This window comes from Triturus cristatus, chromosome 6 (assembly GCF_964204655.1).
Source record: "Triturus cristatus chromosome 6, aTriCri1.1, whole genome shotgun sequence".
Taxonomy (NCBI): Eukaryota; Metazoa; Chordata; class Amphibia; order Caudata; family Salamandridae; genus Triturus; species Triturus cristatus.
In genome coordinates, this window is record NC_140589.1 from 1,938,491,768 (window position 1) to 1,938,506,774 (window position 15,007).

Genomic DNA, 15,007 nt, shown 5'->3' on the forward strand with positions numbered 1-15,007 from the left:
TGTATAAGAGGCTGACATAACTTTGCTCAATATCTTATGAGACACAATTGAGTATTCTTCTGTGGCTTCTGTACCACCGTCTTGGAGGTGTATACTGAGATTCATGTGCTTGAAAGCACTTCCTTCGCCGTTGTTTGAGTATCACACTCCCCTGAAACAAAGGAGGCCACCTTTGGATGAAACAATTCTGTTGTGTATTCGAGGATCCTACCTTGTCTGCTTATTATACTCGTTGCTCTAGGACGGGGGTCTCCTGTAGTGAGAGCTACTTGCGTTCAATGAAAATCCTCCTGAGCTACTTATACTCTTAGAGGTGCGGTAGTAACCACATTGGACAAGATTACTGGCCCCCATAGGCAAGATTACTAGCAGGGATGATCTTCGTGCTTTAGGCATGGTTGCCAGCAGCAATGTAAACAAGCATTGAAAATGCAACAGGTCTTGCCTTTGGTAAAGTTAGTCATTTGCTTTGCTAATGGTATTGTATAGCAAAGCAAATGGCTTTAACTTAATAAAAGGCGAGGCCTATTGCATTTTTAATGCTTGTTGTTTACAGCTGTGTCACGATCATTTAACATGAACGCGCCGGATTGATAGCACTCCGTGCCGACGGAACGGAAGGAGGTCAGGAAGACGTATGCTCGGAAGCATAATAAAGTATTTTTGGAGTGGACCATGTATTGACTTGCGGCTGCGGGGCATATGAGGGAGACATACAAGTGTGAAAGTAAAGTTCTCCCTCTTCCCCCAGGTTTTGGAAAAGGGAGTGGTGTAGAAAGCCTGGAGTGGCTCTAATAATTTGATGATTGAAGTTCACGCGACAAGTAGTGGAGGTAAGCCCTAGTTGAAAATATGTGGTATTTTGTTTCCCCCGTTTGAAAGAGATTTGTTTTACCCATATGCCACGATAATGGAATTATCTGTGTGTTACAGTGACACGCCTGGACTTTGAGGCATTTGCATATCCTGGTCCTGACCGCATGGCAACTGGATTTATTTTCATTATGTGAGTGTTATCTTCAGGACTAGCACGTTCACACTAGGGTAGTTAATTGAGATTTACACGGGACTATGCTGCAGTGGTTCCCTTTGTTTTTTTTCTTTTATGCTTTTGTGCACTTGGATATAATACATGTGGCTTTGTACATATGACTCGGATGGCCTTTGGTTCGTCGCACGGTGTTGAAGGTCCCTCTTTATTATTATTATTTTTGTTGCCCCCTTAATCTTTCTATTGGGGTTTTGGTTTCCCCGGTGGCACATGTGCTTGTGGTGGTCAGCACAGAGATAAAGACAGTATTTGCCTGTGGATAGGTACAATATATTAATTTGTATTTATACAGGTTTGTTTCCTCACCCTTGTCCTGAGGAGGCCAAGAAGTACATGAGGGCCGAAACGCGTCTGCGTCGACATGTTTTGACAAGAGGAGTCTGATGAGAATTGATTTACCTTTTGACTATTTAATGCACAGTTTTGCAATTAAGGTTTTAGAGTAATAAGAACCTGGTGTGCATATAAGACGACCTCTGAGTGTATTCCCTTTATGTTATGGGTGAACACTGCTTTTTCTAGCAAGCGGGCAGAAGGAACCTATGAATTTTATGTGATTTGTATATTTTGTTTGTGTGTATATATGTATATATGTGTGTGTGTGTTTAAGAAACGAATTTCAAAAATCATGTTGAACTAAATCAATATTGCGATAAATATATTACCTAATCATATGTCCTTGGTATGTGATTCTTTGTTGATAATAAGGAATGTGAATGAATAACAGGACTATGCACTGTCATTAGGGTAATATATAGTTCTCTTTGTAAATAGAGAGTTATATTTTTATTTTTTCCTCCTTGCCACTTTTTCTTCTTTATCTTTGTATCCTACCTTTAGGTAAAGCGCGGGTGCCTCGATTGTAGCAAAAGTAAACAAATCGAAAAATAAAGAGTGGGCCGCCATTTATTTTCTGTTTGTTTACTCTTGTTTACCTGCACAGTGTGGCCGCTGGCACTGCAAAGGGTACAGGGGTGGCACTGGGGCGACGTGGCTTCTGTCACGCCTCAGACGCCCCAGCACGCGGCTCACGTGCATGCTTTCATTCATGTTTGCCTCTTCAGACCGGGATGTGCTTGTTAATCTTTCTGTTCGGTTCACCGTAAGGTGTGGAATTGTCATATCGTGCTTGTCACGGCTGCATAGCATGCATTATCTCCACTACCTAAATAGAGCGCCAGCTGTCTATTGTCTTGAAACGGTCTCTGCTGGCTGTTGTGTGTGGGTGGAGTGGACTTGCCCCTAAGTTTAGGGGGGAGTGGGCATGTGGGTAACATGAATGTCTACCCCGTGGACGTCCAGGGATTAGTTCATTCTGGCATCCTAAGTAAAGGGCTGAATAAAAGCGGAGATCGCTGTGTGCCAGGCGTGGCCTTTAGTATTTGATCATTATACTGTGTCCGTGTCATTTCATTAATCCTGCGCACTTTGGAGGCGCAATTCTACACTCACTGTTGCACTAGTACTTGCTAGCTCGGCGGATCCTTGGTTGTTTGAGTGTAAGCAAACATTCAGTGTGACCTTCTAATAACAAGCATTTGCAATGCAATAGGTCTCGCATTTACAAGAGTTTAAGCTATTGGCATTGGAAATGACAATGCCTTTTATTTATGTTTTAAAAACGAAAACAAAAATAAAAGGCATTATTTGCAATGTCAATAGCTCAAACTCGCGTAAATGCGAAGCCTATTGCATTGCAAATGCTTGTTTAGTTAGGCTCGGGGAGATTAAGTGATTGCCTAGAATCATTGGATGTTGAGCATCATTGCCAAGACTCGAACCCGGTTCCCCGGATTTGAGATCGAACGCCCTAGCCGTTAAACCACATCCTCTCCACCTGCTGTTGCCTGTGCTCTCTACAATTCCCCATAACTCACACTCCTTTATAAAAATCAGGAGGATGTGATACAGCTGTGAAGTACTGGCAAGCAGGAACTCTTTCTCGTCAACAACAAGTGTAATGTGTGCACCTCGCATGCTGTCTCATTAAACTGTCCTCCTTCTGCTTCCCTTTTATAGATGTCCATCCCATGGTCCCCGCTGGGACAATAAATATTGAAGACAACAAACCTCCGCCCAGGGTGCCCCCACACTCCAAGGACCTTAAAAGCAGCCCAGGTATGTGTGAGAGTAGAGCTCTGAATTGTCCCTACAGCCCAGGTGTGTGAGAGACCAGAGCTCTGAACTGTCCCTACAGTCCAGGTGTGTGTGAGAGAGTAGAGCTCTGAACTGTCCCTACAGCCCAGGTGTGTGAGAGACCAGAGCTCTGAACTGTCCCTATAGCCCAGGTGTGTGAGAGACCAGAGCTCTGAACTGTCCCTACAGCCCAGGTGTGTGAGAGAGCAGAGCTCTGAACTGTCCCTACAGCCCAGGTGTGCGAGAGAGCAGAGGTCTGAACTGTCCCTACAGTCCAGGTATGTGTGAGAGCAGAGTTCTGAACTGTCCATACAGTCCAGGTATGTGTGAGAGCAGAATCTGAAAGCAGAGCTCTGAACTGTCCCTACAGTCCAGGTGTGTGTGAGAGCGGAATCTGAGAGCAGAGCTCTGAACTGTCCCTACAGTCCAGGTGTGTGTGAGAGCGGAATCTGAAAGCAGAGCTCTGAACTGTCCCTACACTCCAGGTGTGTGTGAGACCAGAGCTCTGAACTGTCCCTATAGCCCAGGTGTGTGAGAGAGCAGAGCTCTGAACTGTCCCTACAGCCCAGGTGTACGAGAGAGCAGAGTTCTGAACTGTCCCTACAGTACAGGTATGTGTGAGAGCAGAGTTCTGAACTGTCTCTACAGTCCAGGTATGTGTGAGAGCAGAATCTGAAAGCAGAGCTCTGAACTGTCCCTACAGTCCAGGTGTGTGTGAGAGCGGAATCTGAAAGCAGAGCTCTGAACTGTCCCTACAGTCCAGGTGTGTGTGAGAGCGGAATCTGAAAGCAGAGCTCTGAACTGTCCCTACAGTCCAGGTGTGTGTGAGAGAGTAGAGCTCTGAACTGTCCCTACAGCCCAGGTGTGCGAGAGAGCAGAGCTCTGAACTGTCCCTACAGTCCAGGTATGTGTGAGAGCAGAGTTCTGAACTGTCCCTACAGTCCAGGTATGTGTGAGAGCAGAATCTGAAAGCAGAGCTCTGAACTGTCCCTACAGTCCAGGTGTGTGTGAGAGCGGAATCTGAGAGCAGAGCTCTGAACTGTCCCTACAGTCCAGGTGTGTGTGAGAGCGGAATCTGAAAGCAGAGCTCTGAACTGTCCCTACAGTCCAGGTGTGTGTGAGAGAGTAGCGCTCTGAACTGTCCCTCCAGCCCAGCTCTGAACTGTCCCTCCAGCCCAGGTGTGTGAGAGACCAGAGCTCTGAACTGTCCCTATAGCCCAGGTGTGTGAGAGACCAGAGCTCTGAACTGTCCCTACAGCCCAGGTGTGTGAGAGAGCAGAGCTCTGAACTGTCCCTACAGCCCAGGTGTGCGAGAGAGCAGAGCTCTGAACTGTCCCTACAGTACAGGTATGTGTGAGAGCAGAGTTCTGAACTGTCCCTACAGTCCAGGTATGTGTGAGAGCAGAATCTGAAAGCAGAGCTCTGAACTGTCCCTACAGTCCAGGTGTGTGTGAGAGCGGAATCTGAAAGCAGAGCTCTGAACTGTCCCTACAGTCCAGGTGTGTGTGAGAGCGGAATCTGAAAGCAGAGCTCTGAACTGTCCCTACAGTCCAGGTGTGTGTGAGAGAGTAGAGCTCTGAACTGTCCCTACAGCCCAGGTGTGTGAGAGACCAGAGCTCTGAACTGTCCCTATAGCCCAGGTGTGTGAGAGACCAGAGCTCTGAACTGTCCCTACAGCCCAGGTGTGTGAGAGAGCAGAGCTCTGAACTGTCCCTACAGCCCAGGTGTGCGAGAGAGCAGAGCTCTGAACTGTCCCTACAGTCCAGGTATGTGTGAGAGCAGAGTTCTGAACTGTCCCTACAGTCCAGGTATGTGTGAGAGCAGAATCTGAGAGCAGAGCTCTGAACTGTCCCTACAGTCCAGGTGTGTGTGAGAGCGGAATCTGAAAGCAGAGCTCTGAACTGTCCCTACAGTCCAGGTGTGTGTGAGAGCGGAATCTGAAAGCAGAGCTCTGAACTGTCCCTACAGTCCAGGTGTGGGAGAGAGCGGAATCTGAGAGCAGAGCTCTGAACTGTCCCTACAGTCCAGGTATGTGTGAGAGCAGAATCTGAAAGCAGAGCTCTGAACTGTCCCTACAGTCCAGGCGTGTGTGAGAGCGGAATCTGAGAGCAGAGCTCTGAACTGTCCCTACAGTCCAGGTGTGTGTGAGAGCGGAATCTGAAAGCAGAGCTCTGAACTGTCCCTACAGTCCAGGTGTGTGTGAGAGCGGAATCTGAGAGCAGAGCTCTGAACTGTCCCTACAGTCCAGGTGTGTGTGAGAGCGGAATCTGAGAGCAGAGCTCTGAACTGTCCCTGCAGCCTATGTGTGTGCGAGGGCAGAATCTGAGAGCAGAGCTCTGAACTGTCCCTACAGTCCAGGTGTGTGTGTGAAAGCAGAATCTGAGAGCAGAGCTCTGAACTGTCCCTACAGTCCAGGTGTGTGTGTGAAAGCAGAATCTGAGAGCAGAGCTCTGAACTGTCCCTACAGCCTATGTGTGTGTGAGAGCAGAATCCTGGACCAGAGCTCTGAAATGTCCCTACAGACAGTGTTTGTTGCTCCCGTCTGTCTCCCTATACATGCATTTCTCTCCAGCCTTGCTGTCTTTCTATTGAGCGTCCTTTCTTCTATACCCTGGCTTTCCCCAAATGCAGTTTTTATAAATCTGAATTTCCTATTGCCAGACCCCTTCTGTTCCTTCCTTTCTCCATCCAGATCATTCTAAGAGGTGTGTGAGTGAGTGACAAACAGCAGAGCTGCACTCCCTGTGTCATCAGTTAGGAAGTGTAGGTACAGACGTGTGTCCAATGCAAAAACAACCGTTGATGGACAGAATGCAGAACAATGTCATACATTCACCCCAGTACAGAGATCTGGGTCTAAATCCATCATTTTTTTGCTCACCATGCCGTTCCAGTTTGAACCCAGCCATATGCAAATCAGTCTTGACTCTGTGCCTCATGGGAACAGTCCAGCCCGAACTGCCAAGCCAGGTCCTCCCTGGACTGGAAACAGGCTTCCTAAGACCGGTTTCGGGGTTTCACCCCTCTTCAGCCAGGATAGCTTGACTCCAGTGGCGTAGTGAGCACGGGACCCACGTCTGGGCATACCCTTCCCACTCAGGGTGATAAATGCAAAAACAACCGTTGATGGACAGAATGCATAACAATGTCATATGTTCACCCCAGTACAGAGATCTGGGTCTAAATCCATCATTTTTTTGCTCACCATGCCGTTCCAGTTTGAACCCAGCCATATGCAAATCAGTCTTGACCCTGTGCCTCATGGGAACAGTCCTGCCCGAACTGCCAAGCCAGGTCCTCCCTGGACTGGAAACAAGCATCCTAGGACTGGTTTCGGGGTTTCACCGCTCTTCAGCCAGGATAGCTTGACTCCAGTGGCGTAGTGAGCACAGGACCCACGTCTGGGCATACCCTTCCCACTCAGGGTGACAAATGCAAAAACGTCTGTTGATGGACAGAATGCAGAACAATGTCATACATTCACCCCAGAACAGAGATCTGGGCCCAAATCCATCGTTTTTCTGTGTCCAGGCAAAGCCGCAAATCAACATTTGTCACAGCGAACAAACCTGGGCATCAGGCAATCCCACATACACAGTCTATGTTCATGGCAAGTGTACGATCCCTGTGCACAGGCTTTGCACGGGGCATGAGTGCAGTCCTCAAAGACGTTTTTTAAAGAAATGCTGAAACAACCTTTATTAAGATATAAAAAACACACACTTAGATGAAAATATTAATGGAAGAGACTGAAGATCCAGATTTGAAAGAATAGTTTTTGTTCAATAATAAATGGGGTGACAATATCTGTGTACAAAACCTAGATCTGCAACCCCCAGACTCACTGTAATGTCCGCGTGCAACATTTTAGATGCGTCCAGTTACACACTTGGAAACCAAGTACGTATAATGAAGCACACCCATTGGTTTGGCTGCCCTTTGATGATCAGCCTTAGGACAAGAAATGTTGCTTTCTAAATGAAAACATGCCCAACCTACCGTCACTCCAAAATAAATGCAGTCATCAACAGAGGTGTTCAAATAAAGCAGTCTTTGAACTAAGGGTGAGGCCCACAGTGCAGCACACTTATATTGTGATTGTACCAAAAGATCCGCTGGTTATTCCAGAAAAACATAATTGGTGGATGTGTAGGCAGCTTGTGTATGGTGTTAATAACAAGCTTCTTGGAGACCATATGTGTGATGTCTACAACAGGCTTCTAAGACACCATATGCAGGATGTTTACGACAAGCTTCTCAGACACCATATGTAGGATGTCTACAACAAGCTTCTAGACACCATATTTAGGATGTCTACAACAAGCTTCTAAGACACCATATGTAGGATGTCTACAACAAGCTTCAAAGACACCATATGTACGATATCTACAACAAGCCTCTAAGACGCCATATGTAGGATGTCTAAAACAAGCTTCTTAGACACCATATGTAGGATGTCTACAGCAAGCTTCTAAGGCACCACATGTAGGATGTCTACAACACGCTCCTTAGCGTGAGTGTGGCGTTTATAATCATCTTCTTAGGCATCGTATAAAGGATGTTGTGTGATAATTTGTAGATTTGTATAGCGCTGCTTATCACCCGAGAGTGTATCCAGGCTATCGACATGATCGATCCTCCATCACCCACCTTTTGATGATAATTCTCACCTTTCTTCAGATGCGGAACCTTCTTTTGTGTCTTCCCGACAGATTATCCGGCCATTGCATCCGTGGGATTCAAGGAGGAGCCAGATACCTACGACAACAACAGTCCGGATGACTTGGATGACGAAAGTATGTATAAGATCTTAGTGTTGTATTTGGATTGAAGGATTGTCTCTTCGAACAATTACCACATCATAAAAGGCAGCACTTATCAAACCTTGTCTGCTCTGTTTTTATTATCTGTATCCTTCTTTGAGATCCAGGTGTCAGTCAACTAGTACTGGCCTCTTGTGTACGTGCCTATCTTTTATGGACTGGGAGGAGTTTATGTTTTATTATTACTATATTTTTAATACATTAACGTAGGCAAACCATACCGGAGTGGTTTGTTAATAACATTATTTGTATTTATTGCATGTTGGATTGGCAGCCGCTTATCTCTTAATGATTGGTAGGCATTGAAATCAGACAATGCTGTGTCTGCTGAATGGCCGTTTGTCCAGTCTGACAGACACTGCCCTTCTTGACTTATTAGTTTGCAGCACTTAATATGTTGAGAATTTGGAGCCCAAAAAGAAAACCTAAAAGTTCCAGGAGGCCGAGTTCTGATGTCTGAACTGCCCACACTGTCTGAAGGTGTCACATGTAAAATGGAGTAACTTGGCACCACTGCAGGGACCACCTCTAAAGGGAACCATTGTTCTTTATATATCAAATGCCCAGGTTCCTAGGGACACAGGGTCACCCCATTTTGTTAATATACACCTCTAAAATGTGGCAGTTAATCAATGCATTCTGGATTTGCCATGGAATGTAGGCATGGTTGCCATGCCAGGCACACCTGTAAACTGATAGTAAACTGGTTCACGGTGGGTGGCAGTAAGGCTGGAGAAAGCAGTGAGAAACAAAGAAGCAAGGAGAAGGCACAAAAAATGGGTATAATACCAAAGTGAAAGCAGTGAAAACAAGAGAAAAGTAACATTCAAACACATATATAAAATATAGTTTTCCACTGCTTAAGAAAAGCCTTTAGTGGAGACCTTGTATTTCTTTTAACGGTTTGATGATTGTTTGTCCTGTTTCGCACATGCGCCTGCACACATAAAAGTGCTATAAGCTGTGGAGCTGAAGGCAGGTGTTTCACCATTTCTATAGCAGAGAGGATTTCCCCCTACAGGCCTGTTTCTCAACTAGTCTATAAGTGCATTTTGACAAGAATATTATCACTGCCACGCAGGCCCCTGCTCGCCAGCACAGACGCAGAATTCAGAATGAAAAGAAAAACTTCCGTTTCCTGTGCTTCTCTCCCCGCAAGTCTTCTCATGAAGCATTTGAAGAACCCATGCTTCCTTCCCTGACATTTGAGGTTGAGGATCTTGGAGCGTATAATCTATTGTATTGTATTAAGGTATTTGTCCAGCACATACGACCCCCAATGTGAGGTGCAAAATGAAATATTTCCTATTGTAACAGAATGTTTCAATTCTATCAAGGACATGGAGGTGAGGGTTATGTTCATCTTTCTTCACTTTAGAACAACCAAGGGAAAGCAGAAACAACAGTATAACCAATCATGCAACGGTCTCTGTAGTAAAGTCTCACGACTCTGCTCATACCCTCTTTCTCCGTGCAGCAGAATCTGTCCAAGTTGACAAGTGTTCCAATCCAACTTGATTGGAGTCCCCCTTGCCTCCCAAAGAAACAATCATGTAATATCACTCCACAAACTGGTGGGTCTCATAAAATAGGCCTGAAGTAACAAATAGGATGGAAACACAACACATTAGAATAATCATCACAAACCAACAATCCCTAAGGAGACATCTTAAAATCCCACCAAGGAGAGTGAACATAATGAAAATTACTTGTACATTAAACACAGATTCCTCCTTCTCAAAATGAAATACTAATCCTGGAAGAGGAAAGGATATAAAAACCATTTATACAGAAGGGAATAACCCTTGCCTTCGTGTCCTTAATAGAACTGAAACTATGTTACGATAGCTATGAAAGTTATCATTCAATGTCCGGAGCGGAGGCTTCGATTTATGCTTTTTCAAAGCTTATCCACTACCAGTGCAGCCATGTGAACCACTGGCTTAAAATGACATTTCTTGAATGTCGAGTCGAAGACCAGTCAGGCACATTCAAGATGTCCTCCAGATGAATTCCTATAGCAAATGCCTTTGCCACCATAGCACCTTTTGCCAAGTGCGCTCCAAAAATGAAAGTGTCAGTTCCGGCCTCTTGAAGGATAACCCTCACCCAGTGGGCTATGGTGGCAGCCGAAACTGCCCTGAACTGCCTATGTACAGCAATCGAGGATTGCCGCTCCTCAGGTGGGCAAAGCTCCTCCATAGCCGCTTCATAAGCCTTGAGACATGGAACAACGCATAACTTATGCTTCTGTGGAAAAGAAGGGCAGGAAACCAATCCGGAATGACACTCCGTCCTTCTAGAGACATAGAACGTAACACCCTCAGAGGTGAAGACTCCCGGAAATATCCAGGGCCCTAACATCAGACACTCTTCTGCAAGAAATCAAACACAATAACATCGCCAACTTACCTAATAACTGTTTCTTGGACAAATATTTATTTTGTGGCCAAGAGAGGAAAAGATCAAGAACCTTATTAACATCCCACAAAGATGAATACCTGGACTCGGGAGGAGCCGATAACCGTACTCCTCTCACCAGCTTTCTAACCAATGAGTGTTCTCCTACTGGAAGGCCCTTTATGGGCAAATGGCCCACAGAAATAGCAGATCAAAAAGTGTTTACTGAACTCTATGTCATCCTCTCTGAAACCAGGGATGAGACAAAATTAACGACATGAACGATTCTGGATTCCAAGGGATCGATGTCCCTTTGCAAACACCAGTGCAACCACCGTACCCAAGCAGACTTGTAACTCTTATGTTCCTTCTGCCCAAGCTTTGGAAAGGAGACCCTGAGCCGCTTCCGAAAGTACCCGGATCTTACTCGGATTTAACTGGCCCTCCAGAACCATCCATTCGTTAATGGTTCACCTGGGGATCCCGAAGGATCACCTGTCTCCGGGGTAAACGGATTGGAGAATCCCCAAAACGTTCCCTCATCACTGGAAACCATGCTTGAGGCCTCCAAAATGGCGAGATCACCAGCTACGCCCTCTGTCTGTGTAAGTGGGCGCCAACCTCATCAGCATTGTGAACAGAGGAAATGCGTACCCTGTCTCCGGACTCCAATCCTGCAGGAACGCATTTGTCACCACCACCTGTGCATCCGGCCTCCAACTGAAGAATCAGTTCAGGTGACAATCGAGACTGGAGGCAAACAGGCCTGCCGAAAAGGTGTCCCAAAGCCTCTGAATCATCATGAACAACTCTGGGTGCAGCTGCCACGCACTGAGGTCCTGAAGGTGCCTGGAGTGCCAGTCGGCCAAATCGTTGGATCTTCCCGGGATATACTCCACTGTCACCGAAATCTCACGGTCCAGACAGTACTGCCAGACTCCCTTTGCTAGGTCTGCCAACCTTTTGGATCGGAAACCCCCCTAGCAGTTGATGTACCTTACCACCGAGATGTTGTTCATCTTCAAGAAAACCGAGCACTTGATTGTGTCTTTCGTCCAACAGTGGATTGCAAAGGAGCCCACTAGATGCTCCCAGCAGTTTATGTGCATCGACCGTTCATGCAAAGTCAACATTCTTCCTGTGGACACTCCTCCACAACTGGCTCCCCAATCTGAGAGACGGCGTCAGACTGTATAACCAGATCGGGACTGGAGCAAAAGATGGCTCACCCGTTCCAGGCCTCCATGTGGTCTAGCCACCATCTCATTTCCTCCTTGACCTCATTTGCAAAGTGGAATCTGTGCGGCATAAGACAACCCTGCTTGGAGATTAAGTACTTTCAACCTGTGCAGAGACCTGTAGAGAAGAGGGCTGGGAAAGGTGACCTGCATGGAGGAGGCCAACAGCCCCACCAACCTGGCCAAGTTCCTGAGGGGCGTCTGAGGACGTGGCAAAGTCTTGCGCAGCTCCCAACAAATTCTCCCCATTTTCTTAGAAACAAGACTCGGGGTGGATGTCCGGGAATCTATCACAAAACCGAGGAAGGTAACCCTCTGCTCGAGAATGAACAACGACTTCTGTTTGTTGATCACAAATCCCAATCTCTCCAATAAATCCACTGCCATCTGAAGATGATCCACCAAAGTTCGTGGACATTGATCTATCCGCAGAATGTCACCCAAGTAGACAATCAAGCGAATTCGCCTGGCTCGGAGAAACTCCACCACAGGTTTGAATACCTTGGTGGAGCACCAAGGGGCGGAGGTCAGACCAAAGGGAAGAGTTTGAAACTCAAAGACCTGATGATTCCACACAAATGCAGGAACTTGCGATGAGGAGGAAAGTCTGTCACCGGGAGGTAAGCATCCTTGAGGTCCAAACACACGAGCCAATCCCCCGGATACAGAAGATCGTGTAGAACATGGATGCCCTCCATTTTGAAATGGCGATAAACCAACCATCATTGAAGTCCCTGAGGTTAATCACCAGACACTGACCACCATCTCTCTTCTACACCTGGAAAATATTGCTTATGAATCTGTTTGGATCCCTGGTTCACTGTACAATTGCCCCTTTGCTGAGGAGCTCCAAAATCTATTGATCGATGAAGGCCTGCTGAGAATGCAAAAAAAAAGACAAAGGTTGAGATTTGACTAGTTGAACAGTAGTAAATCAATTGTGCGTCTTTTGATTTCTCGCCCTAAGTGCGCCAGGCATGCCCAAACGTGGGGCTCACTGTGCCACTGGAATCAAGCTATCCTGGCTGAAGAGGGGTGAAACCGGTCCTAGGATGCTTGTTTCCGGTCCAGGGAGGACCTGGCTTGGCAGTTCGCGCTGAACTGTTCCCATGAGGTACAGGGACAAGACTGATTTGCATATGGCCAGGTCTAAACTGGTGTGCCATGGTGAGCAAAAGAATGATGGATTTAACCCAGATCTCTTGACTGGGGGTGAATGTTTTGATTTGTTCTGCATTCCGTTCTTCAATTCTGTGTCTTTTGTTTTCTCGCCCTAAGTGCGCCAGGTATGCCCAGACGTGGGTCCTGGGCTCACTGTGCCTCTGGAATCAAGCTATCCTGACTGGAGAGGGGTGAAACACCGAAACCGGTCTAGGATGCTTGTTTCCGGTCCAGAGAGGACCTGGCTTGGCAGTTCGGGCTGGACTGTTCCCATGAGGCACAGGGACAAGACTGATTTGCATATGGCCAGGTCTAAACTGGTGTGCCATGGTGAGCAAAAGAATGATGGATTTAACCCAGATCTCTTGACTGGGGGTGAATGTTTTGATTTGTTCTGCATTCCGTCCATCAATTCTGTGTCTTTTGTTTTCTCGCCCTAAGTGCGCCAGGTATGCCCAGACGTGGGTCCTGGGCTCACTGTGCCTCTGGAATCAAGCTATCCTGACTGGAGAGGGGTGAAACACCGAAACCGGTCTAGGATGCTTGTTTCCGGTCCAGGGAGGACCTGGCTTGTCAGTTCGGGCTGGACTGTTCCCATGAGGCACAGGGACAAGACTGATTTTCATATGGCCAGGTCTAAACTGGGGTGCCATGGTGAGCAAAATAATGATGGATTTAACCCAGATCTCTTGACTGGGGGTGAATGTTTTGATTTGTTCTGCATTCCGTCCATCAATTGTGTGTCTTTTGCTTAGTTGAACAGTAGTAACTACAAACTCTAGAGGGTAGCCCTGAACTATCTGAAGGACCCAAGCATTGCTTGTCAGTTCCCACCAGTTTTCCTGAAACAGTGACATCCGCCCTCCCAGTTTCTGTTGGGAAGAGCGGCGAGTCCTTACCCCAAAACGTGCAGGGTCTTGCAACTGATTTCGACTGAAGCCTTGGCCTTTCTGTGAAGCATTTGACATGAAGCAGCTGGATAAGTGTCCCCTACCACGCCCGGCCCCTCTAAAAATCTTGGAAGAAAATAGTTTCTTAATGGAGGCTTGTGCCTTGTCCAGAGAATCAAAAATCTGCAACGAACTTCCCTACTTCTCTAATAAAGGGGTCCCCAAATAAGTCCCCTTGTGTCGAAGGACCCGCCTCCGAGGACACTACGTCCCTCAACTTCAGATCCACTTTGATAAGGAGGGATCGCCTCTTCCCTGCTGACAACGTGCAATTGGCGTTCCCCAGAGGAATAAGAGCCCGCTGGGCATAGCCAGAAAGAATCTCAGGTGGAATAAGGGAGCCAGATTTTATTTTATTTATATCATTTATAGAGCGCCCGAATCACCCCAACTGGGGTATCTCCGCAGTGTGAACTGCCTTAGCTTACGAGGGAAAAGAGCATTTAAAACAGTGTGGTTTTTAGCAGCTTTCTGAAAAGTTGATAGTTGGAGCAAAGCCGTAGATGGATGGGCAGTTGGTTCCAGTAGAGTGGGGCCAGATAGGAGAAAGCTTCCCGCCCCCCCCCCCTCCCCCCAAGTTTATTGTATACGGGGTATGTGGAGGAGAGCCTTGGACCCAAAACGAAGGGTCCTGGTTGGATCTGTCAGATATCGTGGTCCTAAGTTGTTTAGGGATTTAAAGACCATGCAACAAATCTTGAATTTGATCCTTTTGGGGATAGGGAGCCAGTGTAGCTGTTTGAGTATGGGGAGGGAGGCTGTTCTGGGGGGCGCATTGGTCACTAGCCGGGCTGCTGTATTCTGTACTACCTTCAATTTGTTCAAGGAACATTCCTTGGCTGAAATCAAGAAAGCATTGTAGTAGTCCAGGCGGCTCACGACCAATACTTGCATCAGAGTCTTCCGCTTGGAGAGTGGTAGGAGGGGGAAGACTCTGCGGAGGAGGCTGAGTGTGTGGAAGCAGGCCCATGCTGTTGTGGAGGAATGCTCCTCTAGGGTGAGCTTTTGGTCAATTCAGACACCTAGATTCTTTACCACTCATTTTAGGGTGGGGGCCGGGCCCAGTACCTCTGGCGACCAGTTGGGCGACCACCTCACTTCTGCTTCTCTAAATAACATAATTTCGGTTTTGCCTGCATTCAACTACAGGTAGTTGTTACTCATCCAATCGGTAATCGCTTTCATGCCCTCCGAAAAGGTGGTCTGGATGGTAGTGTTATTTTTATCAAAGGAGAGAAGCAGTTGGGT

General features: G+C 46.9%; 1 protein-coding gene across 2 annotated transcripts in view; it reads left to right on the top strand.

Annotated features, from left to right (window-relative positions):
• Nucleotides 1–15,007, top strand: part of LOC146822540 (uncharacterized) — a 137,546-nt gene that overhangs the window by 109,856 nt on the left and 12,683 nt on the right. For both annotated transcript variants that reach the window (XM_085613660.1, XM_085613661.1), the window contains exons 6-7: nt 3,071–3,169; nt 7,900–7,983. In XM_085613660.1, the coding sequence (XP_085469786.1) occupies nt 3,071–3,169; nt 7,900–7,983 (183 nt within the window). The remainder of the gene's footprint in view (nt 1–3,070; nt 3,170–7,899; nt 7,984–15,007) is intronic.